We start from the raw sequence: 16,792 nt of genomic DNA, 5'->3' as shown, positions 1-16,792 counted from the left end.
CGAGTCTGCACCGACCACAATCCCACCCAGGCCCTACCCCCACATATTTACCCGCTAATCCCTCTAATCTACGCATCCCAGGACTCTAAGGGGCATTTTTTAACCTGGCCAATCAACCTAACCCGCACATCTTTGGACTGTGGGAGGAAACCGGAGCACCCGGAGGAAACCCACGCAGACACGAGGAGAATGTGCAAACTCCACACAGTGACCCGAGCCGGGAATCGAACCTGGGACCCTGGAGCTGTGAAGCAGCAGTGCTAACCACTGTGCTACCGTGCCGCAGCCAGATGGCTAAGGTATAATACGGTGCTATTGGAAATGCCAAACGTCAGTTAAAAGGTGCACCGTACTTAACCCTGCCACTCTCCTCCCCACTGCAGATGATGGGGAACCACACGATTGTGTTGCCCTGACTAATGAGCTTTGCAGTCCAAGACCTGACCTGCAGGACATTCCGCTACAAAGTCCCGACCTGGAACTGTTTGTGGATGGATCTGCATTCAGGGACCAGGAGACTGGCCAAAACCGGGTGGGATATGCTATAGTTACGCTACATGACACAGTAAAAGCAGAATCACTCCCCAGACATTTGTCAGCGCAGGCTGCAGAGCTTGTGGCCCTCACGGAGGCATGTAAACTCGCAAAGGGAAAGTCCGTTACTATCTATACGGATAGTAGATATGCCTTTGGGGTGACCCATGATTTTGGGACACTATGGAAACATAGAGGCTTCTTAACGTCAACGGGCAAGCCGATCACAGATCATGCGCTGATTTCTGATCTCTTGGAGGCAGTCCTTTTACCCAAAGTTATAACAGTCTGTAAGTGTGATGCGCACACTGGAAAGGCTGATCCAGTCTCACAGGGAAACGCCAGAGCAGATGCGACGGCAAAAGCAGTGGCACAGAAGGCCATTAGTGATAATGCAAACATGCCAATGTTACCAGTTTCTACCCCAACGGTGGACCTACAGGATTTGCAGACACAAGCCTCGCCGGGTGAGAAGAGGGAATGGTCAAAGACGGGAGGTAAGGTACAAGAAGGGGTATGGTACGGCCCCAATGGAAAGCCATGCTTGCCAAAAGCATTGTTCCCACACTATGCTAAATTGACACATGGGAAGGACCATGTGTCAAAAGGGGGGATGTTCAGGAGTATCTCTGCATACTGGTACACTAGGGGCTTCACTAATTACTCTCAAAAATTTTGTGAACAATGTGTCATCTGTGCTACTAATAATGTAGGAAGAGGAATAAAGATGAGTCAGGGAGCGCACCCAGAACCACAGGCACCCTTCGAACACATTCAGATGGACTTTATCGAACTCTCCTCAAGCGAAGGGAAAAAATACTGCTTGGTGATGGTTGATATGTTCTCGAAGTGGATAGAGGCGTTCCCTACAGATAGACAAGATGCTAGTGCAGTTGCCAAGGCTCTGCTGACGGAAATAATCCCGCGGTGGGGTATACCAGAAAAGATCAGGAGTGATAATGGCACACATTTTGTGAACCAGGCGCTTAAGCAAGTGGGGGAATGCTTGGGTATAGACCTCAGACAGCATTGTGCATACCACCCAGCAAGTGGGGGAGCAGTAGAGAGGGAAAACGATACCTTAAAGAACAAGTTAGCAAAATGCTGTGATGAGGTGGGAACGCCATGGACAAAAGCCCTGCCCGTGGTGTTAATGTACATGAGAACCAGGATAAGGGGAAGAGCTAACTTGAGCTCATTTGAGATACTCTTTGGCAGACCACCTAACACTGGGATTGGGCCAAAACCTGTTATAAGAACCCTAACCAGTCATTGTGAGGATGAAATGCTACATTATTGTGCAAAACGTTCTGCAGTTTTGTCTCAAGTACAGGCCCAAGTGAAAGAAGCCCTACCACGACCAACAGAGGGAAAACTGCATGACCTACGACCAGGCGAGTGGGTAGTGATAAAGGATTTTAGAAGGAAGAGTTGGAAAGCCAGAAGGTGGTTGGGACCATTCCAGGTGCTCCTTGTGACGCAGACAGCGGTAAAGGTAGCAGAGAGGTCTACGTGGGTTCACGCCAGCCATTGCAAGCGAGTACCAGAACTCCAGCAAGCACCAGACGAGGCAACATGAAGCGGACAGGATCGCACCCCATGAAACTCCTGATTCTACTGGCGGAGCGAGGAGGTGTCTGCAAACTGCTTAATACATCCTGCTGTTTTTATATACCCGACGAACATGAGAACATAACTAATGTCATTAAGCATATGAGAGAGGCCATTCGTGTGCCCCCGGCAGCAGATAGTGCTTGGTTTGCTTGGCTCACCCAGGTGTGGGGAGGCTGGGGGTACTGGATGATACATGTAATGATACCAGTAGTGATCGGGTTTATATTCCTACTATGCATGGGACCGTGCGTCTGCCAGTTTTTGCAAAGAATGATAACAAGCCTGTCTCGCGACTACCAAATGATGAGACAATCTGACTCTCGAAGGAAATGGAAGAGGCAATTGAATGGATACCTCCGTTCAAAGACGAACTGTCAATGGACTAAATGCTTATAATGTATAACTGTTGTGTGACTATCATTCCCTATATCATATACCAAAGATTAATGATGGCATTGCAATGGTAATACCTGATTAATGTACTTTGAGTAAAATACTGTACAAAGCTAAGAGAATGTAAATAACGCTTGAGTAGCTTGGTAAGATTGAGCATTAAAATTTTAATAAGGTATTGTCATAAAATGACAAAAGGGGGGGAATTGTAATGGAAAATTTTAACATAAACAATAAAGCAGACCACAGGTCAGGATGGCCAAGCTTGGGCTAGTTCAATAAGGAGGAACTAAAATGATTAAAACTCAAGGTTGAGCAGCTGCACAAGGGGGCGGTTGAGAAACTACAGAAGCGAGGAGACTGATTAAAACTGGCTGAATGAGGAAGATAAGGAAAATACAGCAAAGGAAGGAAAACAACTCCCTAATACGGAATGAAAAAGTACTGAAATTGTATTAGCTCATTACTGCCTGTGTGTGTCTGAGTAGCAGGCTAGTAGAATAGGTATAAAGACTGTCGTTTGCTGTACTCGGGCGTGCCTTCCTCCCCACTCTCTCAAGTGACAGGAGGAACACAACCTCTGCAGAGTAAAATAAACGTTGTTCCTATCCATGACTGACTGTCTCTGAATCCTATTTTTCCACCACAAGTGTTGCATTTAAGAGTGTTGAGAACTATTATTGATTTTTGATAGATTGAATCTGAGCTACCTACATACAGGAGGTTATGTGTTGACACAAATAAACACCAAACCAAATAGATTCCAATCAGTTCAAATTTCAACATATAGATAATTATAGTGCATATTCTTAAGTCATCAGAAATCAACAGCAGCAGGTGGAGTTGATTTTGTAGAACAAAAAGACTTCAATATATTTCCATCAGCATATCGCATTTTTATTGTGAAGATCTGCTCATGGCATTACCACATATACAATATCTATGACATAGCATTAGCTACTTACACTATAAAGTAACTAAACCTTTTTGGAACAATAGTCGTCTTCAGACAAAGTCAAAACCAATTTTGACAGAGAAATAAAATTCAGAAAAAGACCCACATCGGAAGAGATGTAGTATCGCAATTAAATATGTGCAAATTTATCAGTTGCACTGACTGCAATGTGTTGTGAAAGACATCGGTTGGTTTTATACAACAGTCAGTGATTGTTTGAAAGTAGTCTGATGTTTTATTTTTTGTCCTTTACCATTTTAAATAGTGTTGTTATTCTGTCAGTTTGATTAATTCAATATTGCCACTGGATCATTGCCACCCCTGAGCGTTGTCTCCTGGTGGGTTTGTGCATCGTAACGTCCACTTCAGCTTGTACGGCATGGGATACAGCACATGAGGAAGAGCACATTCTTCTTTGTCTCTTGAGCAATAATTTGAGTGTAAAACAGCGAGCTGGGGGGGGGGGGAAAAAAAGCTTTTTGACAATTTACTTAGGTTTCCATGATGATAGGCTGTGATCACAGAACACTAGATTATAGCACTTTCTTATTCGAATGCTGCAATAGCAATAAGTTAAAGTTAAACTATAAAAAAAGAAAATAAACTTTTAGAAGTACACAATCTATCATGCATGAAAAAGACTTGCATAGAAGTTGACCAAATTAAAATATGGATTAAGAATTCCAAAATTACAGTGAACAAAAATCAGCCAAGATTTCTTGTTTTCATAATAAACAATCATTGAATGCAGGTTTCTTTACAACCTAGATCAGGAGTGGGTCAGAATTCAACTTGTGCAAACTATAAAATTGAGGTGACGTTTTTGACAACTGCAGTTTGGGATGTATATTTTTTCTGACGATTTGAGGTGTCACGATACCAGGTTATAGTCCAACAGGTTCATTTGAAATCACAAGCATTCGGAGCACTGCTCCTTCATCACCCTTCTGATGATTAACTGTACTGTTAACTATTAACTAAGGAATTTACTTGAATGCTTTTGGACAATTTGAAGTCCTGGTTGGTAAATACAATTAAGTTAGAGGGAAATATAAGGATATTGGCACTTTTTGAACTAAATGTTAAGAGATAAGAGGAGGAAAATACCCAATCACCACACTAAAATGTGACTGCATCAAGAGAGGTAACCTTGCAGTATTACTTACAATCTTGAAATTGTTTCTCACACACACTGCAGTGGGAATAGGCTTGACAAAGACACACCACCCACATGTGAAAGAGAATAAGTGACCTTGTACCTTAGATGTCCTGAGGCATCAAGTACATTGCATTACACTTTGAGACGTTTTTGCTGATTATCCAGACTAGAAGCAGCTCGCTTGTTACGATGATGAGGGAATGTAGGCATCAGCTCTGGTTCACACGCTTTAAGAGAGAGAGTTTTTGATTTAGTTTCAAATTATATATTTTTTTCTATTAATCAGACAGGTATTTGGATAAGTTTTATCCTGAACAGTAAATTGATTTTGCAGTTTAGTTTTACATTTATAATAGAAAAATGCACTTCAGGGTGGTGTACTGATTGGTCCATATCTAGGCCTTGCCTGAACAATCCTGTTAGAACATAAGAACATAAGAAATAGGAGCAGGAGTAGGCCATCTAGCCCCTCGAGCCTGCCCCGCCATTCAATAAGATCATGGCTGATCTGACGTGGATCAGTACCACTTACCCGCCTGATCCCCATAACCCTTAATTCCCTTACCGATCAGGAATCCATCCATCCGCGCTTTAAACATATTCAGCGAGGTAGCCTCCACCACCTCAGTGGGCAGAGAATTCCAGAGATTCACCACCCTCTGGGAGAAGAAGTTCCTCCTCAACTCTGTCTTAAACCGACCCCCCTTTATTTTGAGGCTGTGTCCTCTAGTTTTAACTTCCTTACTAAGTGGAAAGAATCTCTCCGCCTCCACCCTATCCAGCCCCCGCATTATCTTATAAGTCTCCATAAGATCCCCCCTCATCCTTCTAAACTCCAACGAGTACAAACCCAATCTCCTCAGCCTCTCCTCATAATCCAAACCCCTCATCTCCGGTATCAACCTGGTGAACCTTCTCTGCACTCCCTCCAATGCCAATATATCCTTCCTCATATAAGGGGACCAATACTGCACACAGTATTCCAGCTGTTGTCCCAACAATTTCCTCAAGTAATTCAAATCTCCAAATTTTCAGCTTTTCCTTTTTTGGACAACCTTGAAACTATGTTGTTAGAAATGAGGCAATAGAAGATACAGCCGGACTGGGGGAACACCCTGGGATTATTGACAGCTGATCCCAGCTTGGCTTGCGCTCCAATTTATCCAGGCCCCTCTCCCAGATATGGTGTTGACAGCATCTCTTATCCTCTGCCATCATGGGCAGCACAGTGGTTGGCACTGCTGCCTCAGCGCCAAGGACCCGGGTTCAATTCCGGCCTCGGGTCACTGGAGTTTGTACATTCTCCTGTGTCTGCGTGGGTTTTCTCCGGGTGCTCCAGTTTCCACCCACAGTACAAACTTGCATGGGTTAGGATGATTGGCCATGCCAAATTGACCCTAGTGTCAGGGAGATTAGCAGGGCAAATATGTGGGGTTACGGGAATAGGGCCTGGGTGGAACTCTGGTCAGTGCAGACTCGATGGGCTGAATGGTCTCCTTCTGCACTCTAGGGATCCGATGATCATTGAGCTCATGGTCGCTCTGCGGCAGGTGGGGCAGCTGCAGGTAGACATGCTCAGTGTGGGGGCCAGGAAGAAACAGCTCTTGTACAATGGAGTGGAGCACAATTATACAGACTTGCATTTCCCCCTAATTTGAAACTCAAAATGAGCAGGCGTTGGTTAGTGCATCCCACTTTTGACTTTTGAAAATCTGGTCACCTTATTCATATTTTGCATCATAAGTAATGAGGAGGCTATCAGGAAGCTGCCATTCAAGTTACTCTGGCTCCTCCAGAAGCTTCACTATACTGGCCTCCTGTTGAAAGACTCTGTACTGAAACACACAGAAGGATATAAAGTTGCTGTACTTACATGCTTGTTACCCACTAAATGTGGCAATAAAAGTTGGGACTTATCTACTTTTGTATGAGTAATACTTTAATGTGTGGACGATCTTAATACTACCAAAGATCCTAACTTAATTTCTTTAGATTTTAATTACTATTGGAAACATTTTTTAAAATACCCAACTTTTTCCTTCATATCTCTCAAAATGTTGCTTCCTGTGAATGATTTGACATTTAACTAACTATTCCAATTGGCAGCTCCTGATTCAGATTGTGAAAGCCTCAATAACAATTCTTCACCCTGGTTACACAGATAGATCGTTGCTTGTACACACTTTTTTCAAGAGTCCCAGAAGGAAGTGTTGTATTGAAATTTTCAATTTAAAATATTTTTTAAAATTTGAGAAGTCATAGAATCCTTAAAGTGCAGGAGGCCGCCACTTGGCCCATCAAGCTTGCACCAACAATAATCCCACCAGGCCGTATCCCTGTAACCCCATGTATTTACCCTGCTAATCTCCCTGACATTAAGGGGCAATTTAGCGTGGTCAATCAATCTAACCTGCACATCTTTGGAATGTGGGTGGAAACCCACAAAGATACGGGGAGAACATGCAAAATCCACACAGACAGTGACCCAAGATTGGAATTGAACCCAGGTCCTTGGTGCTGAGGCAGCAGTGCTAACCACTGTGCCACCGTGCTGCCCAATTTTTCCCTTAATCCAATCTTTCATTCCATCTCCATTTCTCTTTCTGCACCCAATTTGATGTTGAATTCACCCACTCTTTACTCCTTCTTCGTAGTCCTTGCACTATTTGTTTCTCATTATTTCAATCGGATTAAGGAGATACAGTTTCTTGCCCTATTCTCAGATCCCAGATGTCTGGTTTCTCTTCGGTGCAGGTTATCAATTTGCACTTTCAGAAACATTGTGGGCCAAAAGATGCAGGAGAAAGTCTCATTAATTTTCCTGCTACGGTAAAACCTGGCCCAATGGTGTTGTGGGGAGGCAGCCAGTTATTGTGTTGATGTTACTGCCTGCCCAAAAATTAAAAATGTCCAAGTTGTTTGACTAGTCCATACTTTGAAATGTTAAGGCTGGCAAACCAGAATACCCATCAGACAGACACTCTTGCAGTCAGGCATCGGGGGGGAAACGGCTCAGCACTTGATCAAGAAATTGTTATTTATACCATATCTACTTGTGTTGTAGAAATTAATATTCTGATTGTCTGACAATCGAGAGAAAATATTTTAACTTCAGAGGTAATCTGCCTTTTGGAGATTCAAAAGGAATGTGTTAGAGGGATGGGTCTTCCAGTTCCATGCTTCTCTTTACATTTTAAATACAAGGTGGTCAAGAGTGAAGGATGTTTACCAGTGACTCAGTAAAAAATTTCAGGAAAGAACTAAAGATTTTGGACTTTGCGTATTGAGGATGTCAATCATTATACTGCCACTCACTTGATGTATATTTGCATGTGTAAATATTCTAAATGCAGTTTTTGCTTGAACATAAAAGTTTTGAACATGGTATTTCCTACTGTTCAAAGTGGACTGGAGAAGGTGCTGGGCAGCTGATGTGACTGCCAGGACAGAGAAACATAGAAGATAGGAGGAGGCCATTTAGCCTTTCGAGCCTGCTCTGCCATTCATTACGTCATGGCTGATCATCCAACTCAATAGTCTAATCCTGCTTTTTCCCCATAACCTTTGATTCCATTTGCTCCAAGTGCTGTATCCAGCCTCCCCTTGAATATATTCAATGTTTTGGCATCAACTACTTCCTGTGGTAATGAATTCCACAGGCTCACCACACTTTGGGTGAAGAAATGTCTCCTCACCTTCGTCCTAAAATGGTATACCCTGAATCTTCAGACTGTGACCTCCTGGTTCTGGACTGCCCCACCATAGGGAATAGCCCCCCTACATCTACCCTGTCTAGTCCTGTTAGAACTTTGTAAGTCTCTATGAGATGCCCCCTCATTCATCTGAACTCCAGCAAAAACAATCCTAATCTAGTCAATCTCTCCTCATACATCAGTCCCACCATCCCCAGAATCAGCCTGGTAAACCTTCACTGAACTCCCTTGAGAGCAAGAATATCTTTCCTCAGAAAAGGAGACCAAAACTGCACACAATACTCTAGGTGTGGCCTCACCAAGGCCCTGTATAATTGCAACAACACATCCCTGCTCCTGTACTCGAAACCGCTCGCAATGAAGGCCAACATGCCATTTGCCTTCTTTACAACCTGCTGCACCTGCATGCTCACCTTCAGTAACTGGCGCACAAGGACACCCAGGTCCCGCTGCACGCTCCCCTCTCCCAATTTACAGCCATTCAGGTAGTAATCTGCCTTCTTATTTTTGCTTCCAAAGTGAATAACTTCACATTTACCTCACAATACTGAGGTACAATTGTTAGACTTATGGTATATACCATTTCACAGATGGTTGCAAGTTTCAGAAACTGCTTTTTACAATCTGGGATAAAGTGTTGAGCCACCAAAATAAATGAAACTGTTGCAGAAGGCAACAATACTTAAATATTATCAATGCACCTTTGAGTTGTGATATTATAAAATATGTAAGTATATAGAATTCTGAGAGGTCTAATGGCGCATTGGGTTGCATCTCTGCCTCTGAGTCGGGTGCTCCAGGTTTGAGTCACACTCCAAGACTTGATGGCCAAGGTGGTGAAAAGCTAGCAACCTGCCCCAGAAATTCTAGCCATGAGAACAGACAAGAGTATGTGCTCTGTCTACCTCATGTGCCTGTAGGCATGGAAAGATGGATATACAACTCTGATACAAGGTAGGCAGGCAACATGAAGTTGATAATTTACTTTTAAACAGTGATGGGAAAATTTTGATTTATGCACTTTATTCAATGCAAGTTATACCACAAGATCAGAGTGTTATTAGAATCAAATTTTTTTTTGGGGGGGGGGGGAAAGAGGTTCAAATACCAAATTTTACTTCATCCAATGTGATTTCTATTTGAAAATAAATGATATGTTCAGAATTAGTTTGTTTTTGTTATGTACAGAAATACAATGAAAAATGAAAATCACGGCAAAATATTTCTAAAACTACTTACGTAATGGTTTTTCTTTAAAATAGGAACTTTCGAGACTGTCCTCTGCTGTTGCCCTTTAACATAGAATAACATCCATCATCCCCTTTATCGTATGCCAAGTACAGAATCACAGTACTACAAAACACAATTGCATTAGTGGCAATCTACTAAACCAGTACCAGTTCTTTGTAAAATTCTGTTTTAATTGAATGTTTTTAAGGCAAGGATAGATACATTTTTGAACAGTGAAGGAATTAAGGGTTATGGTGAGCGGGCGGGTAAGTGGAGCTGAGTCCATGAAAAGATCAGCCATGATCTTATTGAATGGCAGAGCAGGCTCGAGGGGCCAGATGGCCTACTCCTGCTCCTAGTTCTTATGTTCTTAATCATTCAAGATGCAAAGTCACAGAACCATCAACTTATTATAACTTTTTAATTCAAAGCTCAATCCAACAGATAGATTTACATGCGGAGGGCAAATTATTGACATTTTCAGCACTTCAGCTTCTGAAAATACAGTGGGGCAAAATTTTAAAAATGAGCAGCCCCTGAACTGAGTGATGAGAGGACAATTAGGAAATTTGGCCGTGGAAGTGTGTAAATGATACAATGCACTTATTTGCATCAGTTTTTTAATTTCATGAAACACGGACGTCACTGCCCAGGCCAGCATTTTTGTCAGCCATCTCCAATTGCCCTTGAAGGCAGTGGTGAGCTACCTTCTTAAAGCGCTGCAGGTCATCTGGTTTAGATAGAGCCACAGTGCTGTTAGGGAGTTCCAGGAATTTGAGCCAACAGCAGTGAAGGAACAGTGATATAGTTGCAGCTGATGATAATGTGTGGTTTGGAGGTGAATTTTCCGGTGGTGGTGTACGCAATGTCCACCTTTAATGCCCCAACAATGGTATGGTCTCTCTGGTGTATATCCGAAGATTGATTTCTGCCTAAGTAAGGGCCGGTGCCTGCTTTAGAGTCCCAAATCTTCCTGAAGGTCTCCTCACTGATCACTGTTGCAGAGGCTCCTGTGTCCACGCCCATCTTAATTTGTGTACCATCTACATCCACTGCAGCAAAAATAGACGCTGCACACCCATCACTCATATTAAACATCTCTCCTCTGCCTGGTCTGAGATTTCCAAGTGATGCACTGTTAACTGAGGCTTCCTTGCATTTGAAGTTAGACTTGCTCTTAGCACCTCGGCACTTTTAATCTAAATGACTCTTCTTGTTGTAAGAAGACAGGCTGAGAAAATCCTCTTGCCAGTTTACAGCTAAGCTAGCTTTTTTGAAACTGGCTCCACCTTCACTGGAGGCACCCATGAGACAGAAAAAAAAAAGTTGTGGAATGGGTATACGCATTTAATAAAAGTGAAACCTAAACAAAAATTGAAGTAAATAATCGGGGTAGAGGAAGACATACTGAGTTGGAGGAAAGTTAAAAATAAGTTTATTTTAGTTATGAAATGTTAACATTACAGTAATAAAGTAAATCATGGTCAGGATTAGCAGTATTACTCTAAAACTGACCAAATACTACGTTGAAAAATGCTCTCAACGTTTGAATAAATTCATTACTGCAATATAAATACTTGTTGCAGCACCATGCATGCTGAAAATTAAAGACCAAAGCAGAGAGCTTGGAAGTGTGTCCAACAACAGAGTGGGTAAGAATTCTTTTAGACGAGAGGACACAATCTAATCCCAATCAATATGACTGCCATATTATCACCAGACCTACACTGGCTCTTATAATGTGACCTTATTTTGAAGTGCTATCTCAACAAAGATAAAGATCTAACACATGAAAGCACTAACTTTCCCACAGAAACTATTTCCATCAGAACACAAATCTCTTGCCACATACGAAACAGCGAATGTTAAAATACCTCTTTTTTGGGTCATACATGAAGAGGAAGTTGAGAAGTCGGAGGCCTGCTTCCGAAAGCCATGGAAACTTGTGCTTCAGGTTATTGTAAGGCTGTTTTCGCAGAGTGTACTGACCCACTAATGGCAGCTTGGAAAAACCCTAGACCACATCATAAATGCAGGTAAACAGCTATAAGTAGCTACTCGATAATATGAAAGGAGCATCAAGAGCATTGTGATAACAGCCACATAACAACATTTATGCAGAAGATGAACATTTCCTCCTATTTATTTCAAGACATAACGTGATCTTCTTTGTTCAAAATTACACAAAAAATGAGCCTTCTTCAAACTGAATGAAAAGCTTAAACAGATTTCAACATGTGGAAAAATAATGTTAGAACTGTTTAAAACCTGCAGCTATTTTCAGTGATATAGAAGCAAAATACCATGGATGCTGAGAACCTAAAAAGCAGAAAATGCTGGAAAAATCTCAGCCGCTCTGGCACCATTTGTGGAGGAAGAAGCAGAAGCAAAGAACAGACCAAACATTTTGAGAACTATGGAGGCAATGGACCCTGCAATTTCCACTATAGGCTAACGTGTTGGTTTGCTTGCATGTTCCCGCTGCCAGGCTATTTTTAAATATGCTGGTTCTGGGAGGCAAGTTATCCGGTAACCAATTATAGATATTGATGGGTTATGAAGACGACTGTGCAAATGCTGACTGGAATTTTCCAGGTGGCAGTTGGACACCCCATTGCGACCAAATCCCCAAGTGATGAATGGGGGTGGCAGTCCGCAGCAGAGCTGGGGGCCACTGCTCCATTCTTAACCTTAACTCTGCCCTGCCCTCCCCTCCCCCCAACCCCCTCTCTGCGCCCCCATTGAAAGGTGGCTATATCTGCAGCTACACGCCACCCTGCACCCCTTCCACTATGACGGCATGGCAGCTGTGGCCTCCTTGTAAAAGGTTTTCAGAGGGTGCTTTCCAATTTTAGGTGTCCTCCCTCCCTCTGATCTTCATAAGCAGCCCCCACCTCTGGTGGGGGCCTGCCGATGTGCGTGCTGTAGGGTCGCCTATTAGCCCTCTTGTCTTGGGAGCCACCTGCTATCATTAATTGGACAGCAAGCAGTACCGGACCACTAATTGGCCTCCTAGTCAAAAGTTGCATCCGACTTCAAGCTTAGGACCGGGACATATATCAGACTTTGGGGTTCCGCACGCAGAGAAAAAGTCAGCCCCATGTTCAAGCTCGTGACCTTAAAAAGGGAGTTCTGATGAAAGGTCCCAGACCTGAAATATTTATTTTGTTTCTCTCTGCTCCCCCCAAGGATGGCCGACTGAGTATTTCCAACATTTTCTTTCTCTTTTGTTACAGCTATTTTCAGCACTTACTACCACAAAACTAGAGAAACTTAAAACAGAATAATTGTGTCGTTAAAGTCACTTTAAGGCACTGGTCATGTTAGAAATGGAACAACAAATGTTCTTTCAGACTATGATCTGGGTAGAATTTTCTACCGCAACAATTACTTAAATCCAAAAGACATGTTTTTAATTCTATCTGTAATACAGACATGGGGCAGAATTTTCACAAAAAAATGACTAAGTGTCATTCCGGGGGCGAAAACTGATGTGATTGAATCAGATTGCAATTTTCCCATAGTCAGTTTTTGGGAGAGTGGTGAGTTTTACACTGATTCTGAGATGGACAGGGCCAAACACGATAATCCTGGCTTCAGAGATCGGGCGCTCCAGTGTCAAATTGAAATTGAGGACTCTCCCCACCCCGCCACAGTTATCAGGAGAATCCCCCGCCCCCCAAACCCTGTCCTCCCCTCATTCAAGGGATGTTTACCCACCCCACTCCCCCTCCACAACTAAGATCACTGGCATCAGGGCCTTTCCAATGGGTCCCCCTACATGACCCTCCATTTTGTGATGCCCTCCCCCCACCCCCTCAAGGCTCCTCCGTTCCCCACTTCTGGCTCTGCACCACCACCACACCACCCCCCCCCCCCCCCTCCCCCAAGCTCCACCCCCAGCACCCTGGCACTGCCACTGCCTTATTGGGCAGGGACCCGATTATGTCTGGGAGCAGTGGGTGGGACGATACCCAATGTGGTTTGGCGCCGGCACAGAATGCACTATACCACTCACCCACGATTTTCCGACTTCGCTCCGCTCTAACGCGTTCTGCGCGGGCATGGGCGTAAAGCGGCTGGAAAATTGAGGCCGTGCTCTTTAATTCCATTAAGTTTAAGTAGTTAGGAGTGACGGTCACTAACAGAAGAAGAGGCTTTTAACTAGATGTCCATATTTTGACTGCTCTAACAAAGCCTTGGCTTTAGAAGGATGACACTAAAAAGCTAACAAATTGAATTTACACTTCAAGTTTCTGAGCTTACACACTCAAAAGAGTTGTGCTCTACAACATTTATTGCACCTTAATAAATATGTTATTTTCTCTACTTGTAGTGAGCGAGCAAACCTCTGAAGTATTCACACCATGACTTACTGGCCATATATTCTCATTAGGAGTCCCTAATAACTGAACAATCAGGTCAATCTGATGGATCTCAGAGCTTCCTGGAAGCAAAGGTTTGTGAGCCAACAGCTCTGCAAGAATACAACCCACCGCCCTGTATAAGCAAAAAGAAAAGATTATGAGAAAACCTGTATCACAGCTTAGTAACAAAAAGAAAAAAAAATCAGATTTAGCACAAGTAAATAAGAGACTTCATGAGAGAGGGAGAGGCTGCCTTTTTGCTGAGTATTTCCAGCTTAGTCTGCTTGGATTCATAGAATCATAGAATCCTACAGTTCAGGAGGAGGTCATTTGGCCCATCTGCATCGACCACAATCCCACCCAGGCCCTATCCCCATAACCCCATGCATTTATCCTAGTGAGTCCCCCTGACACGAAGGGGCAATTTAGCAAGGCCAACCACCTAACCTGCACATCTTTGGACTGTGGGAGGAAACCGGAGCACTCAGAGGAAACCCACACAGACACAGGGAGAATGTGCAAACTTCACACGGACAGTGACCCAAGCCGGGAATCAAACCCAGGTCCCTGGCACTGTGAGGCAGCAGTTCTATAAGCAGGTAATTGGAGTTGAGGATTATCGTATTAGATCAGTCATGATCACATTGAATGATGGAGCAGACTCGACGGGCCTAATAGCCAACTTCTGCTTCTACATCTTAAGGTCTTTTATTTTACATCAAATAAGATACTTACCACATGTCAATAGCTGTAGTCTGGGTCTTTGTTCCCAGTAGTAATTCTGGTGCTCTGTACCTAAGAATTCAAGTAGACAAAATCCAATCAAAAATTCTGAGCTCCCAAATACGAAAAGTAACCTCAATGTTTAAATGTTTCACAAGTCAAAACATCCAATATAACTGCTTTAAATAAGGAGCCTTTGGTTTTGAAAAACAAGTGGCAAACGTTAAAGTGGCACAATTTTAACAAGTCTGTAGTTTTTGAAAGAAGTGACAAACTGTGAGTTTTATTTCTTTGATTTTAATTCGTTAATATGAAAATGAACATTGAAACTTATGGACATCACTGTGCAACACCTACAGTCCCAGAAAACTTTACATTCTTTTCAGAGATCCAGAAAGATCTTTAACACTGCTGGCAGCATAGTGTTGCTTGAAAAGAGACTGGGATTGAAGTGTTGAGATGGACAAAAGTACATGTTGGAGTGTCACATATTGATTTGATTCATTGTCACATGTATTGGGATACAGTGAAAAGTATTGTTTCCTTGCGCACTATACAGACAAAGCATACCGTTCATAGAGAACATAAGGGAGGAGGAGAGGAGACAGTGCAGAATGTAGTGTTACAATCACAGCTAGGATGTAGAGAAAAATCAGCTTAATATATGGTAGGTCCATTCAAAAGTCTGATAGCAGCTGGAAAGAAGCTGATCTTGAGTCAGTTATCGAGATATGACTGCATAAAAGCATTAGATTAGATATGTGGCTGCTTTTAAACAGATAGATCATGAAGCTTTGAAACATTAATCACAAGAAATGACTGACAGAGTGAGATCATTGAAAATTGGTTTGTAAGGATACTAAACTAGGAAGAATGCAAAAAAGATTTACTTGGATGCTACCGGGACTTGATGGTTTGAGTTATAAGGAGAGGCTGGACAGACTGGGACTTCCTGGAGCATAAGAGGCTTAGGGGTGATCTTATAGAGGTCTATAAAATAATGAGGGGCATAGATAAGGTAGATATCTTTTCCCAAAGGTAGAGGAGTCTAAAACTAGAGAGTATAGGTTTAAGGTGAGAGGGGAGAGATGCAAAAGGATCCAGAGGGGCAATTTTTTCACTCAGAGGGTGATGAGTGTCTGGAACAAGCTGCCAGAGGCAGTAGTAGAGACGGATATAATTTTGTCTTTTAAAAAGCATTTAGACAGTTACATGGGTAGGATGGGTATAGAGGGATATGGGCTGAATGCGGGCAATTGGGAATAGCTTAATGGTAAAAACTGGGTGGCATGGACAAGTTGGGCCAAAGGGCCTGTTTCCGTGCTGTAAACCTCTATGACTCTATCCAAGTGGTGTGGAGTAAGGTGACTTCAACATAGTGTATTTCATAAAGGTTGGTCTCTAATGTTTAACCAAAATTTGCAATGCAACAGTCACATTGGGTTTTCATTATTGTGTCTTGAAGTTTCTGGTAACTCACTGGATGAAAAAGATATCTGTGACCTATGCAGAGATTTTGAATTAGACGGAGAGAGGATACGATCTTCTAAACGCTTGTCTCCAGTATTCCCTCAACCTTCTCAACAAATGCAGCATCATGATGCATAATAGATAACTGTTTATAAAATCGAGGTCAAGAGGTGCTTTTGGAAATAAATATGTGGAGCTGAGGAAAACATGAAGGGATGATAGTGAACACACTCCAAAAAGGGCCTTCAAGCAGCACACCTAGTTTAATATCAAATCATATCACAATCATAGAAATATGGGACCTACATTAATCTGTGCCAACTAACTTACCATAGTGTGACTACTTTTGGAGTCATTGGCTTCAAAGGCACTCCATATGCGCGTGCCAACCCAAAATCCGCTGCAATGAAGAATAACATCGTTAAAAGATTTAAAACAGGAAAGATATGCAGCCTCTAAACAGTATAAGGTGCAAAAGGAAGAATTATAGTGCCTTTGACAGCTTCAGGACTCACTGAAGCAATTTATAGCTAAATAATTACTTTTGAAGTGTAGTCACTATTGTGGCAGTCAACATGTTCACACTAAGGTCCCATAAAAAGTCAAGAGTTAAATGATGAGATGGCACGTGGGA

At 42.6% G+C, this 16,792-nt stretch overlaps 2 protein-coding genes across 5 annotated transcripts in view; one reads left to right on the top strand and one right to left on the bottom strand.

Annotated features, from left to right (window-relative positions):
• Positions 1 to 16,792, top strand: part of LOC144492531 (uncharacterized) — a 41,530-nt gene that overhangs the window by 4,330 nt on the left and 20,408 nt on the right. For 2 of the 4 annotated variants that reach the window (XM_078210638.1, XM_078210641.1), the window contains exon 2: positions 1,851 to 3,166. The exons of 1 other annotated variant lie outside the window; for it this stretch is intronic. In XM_078210638.1, the coding sequence (XP_078066764.1) occupies positions 1,851 to 2,113 (263 nt within the window). In that variant the 3' untranslated portion in view covers positions 2,114 to 3,166. Of the gene's footprint in view, positions 1 to 1,850; positions 3,167 to 16,792 lie in introns of those variants that run through there. One more of the 4 variants, XM_078210640.1, reaches the window with a different exon arrangement.
• Positions 3,413 to 16,792, bottom strand: part of cdk10 (cyclin dependent kinase 10) — a 29,034-nt gene continuing 15,654 nt past the window's right edge. The window contains exons 8-14 of the mRNA XM_078210637.1: positions 16,489 to 16,558; positions 14,701 to 14,760; positions 13,975 to 14,098; positions 11,473 to 11,612; positions 9,608 to 9,660; positions 4,756 to 4,882; positions 3,413 to 3,949 (exon numbers count right to left, since the gene is read on the bottom strand). Coding sequence (XP_078066763.1) covers positions 4,788 to 4,882; positions 9,608 to 9,660; positions 11,473 to 11,612; positions 13,975 to 14,098; positions 14,701 to 14,760; positions 16,489 to 16,558 — 542 coding nt within the window. The 3' untranslated portion in view covers positions 3,413 to 3,949; positions 4,756 to 4,787. The remainder of the gene's footprint in view (positions 3,950 to 4,755; positions 4,883 to 9,607; positions 9,661 to 11,472; positions 11,613 to 13,974; positions 14,099 to 14,700; positions 14,761 to 16,488; positions 16,559 to 16,792) is intronic.

This window comes from Mustelus asterias, chromosome 4 (genome assembly GCF_964213995.1).
Source record: "Mustelus asterias chromosome 4, sMusAst1.hap1.1, whole genome shotgun sequence".
In the NCBI taxonomy this organism is placed as follows: domain Eukaryota; kingdom Metazoa; phylum Chordata; class Chondrichthyes; order Carcharhiniformes; family Triakidae; genus Mustelus; species Mustelus asterias.
Note: the sequence above shows the minus strand (reverse complement) of the source record. Positions and strands in the feature narration are given on the sequence as shown.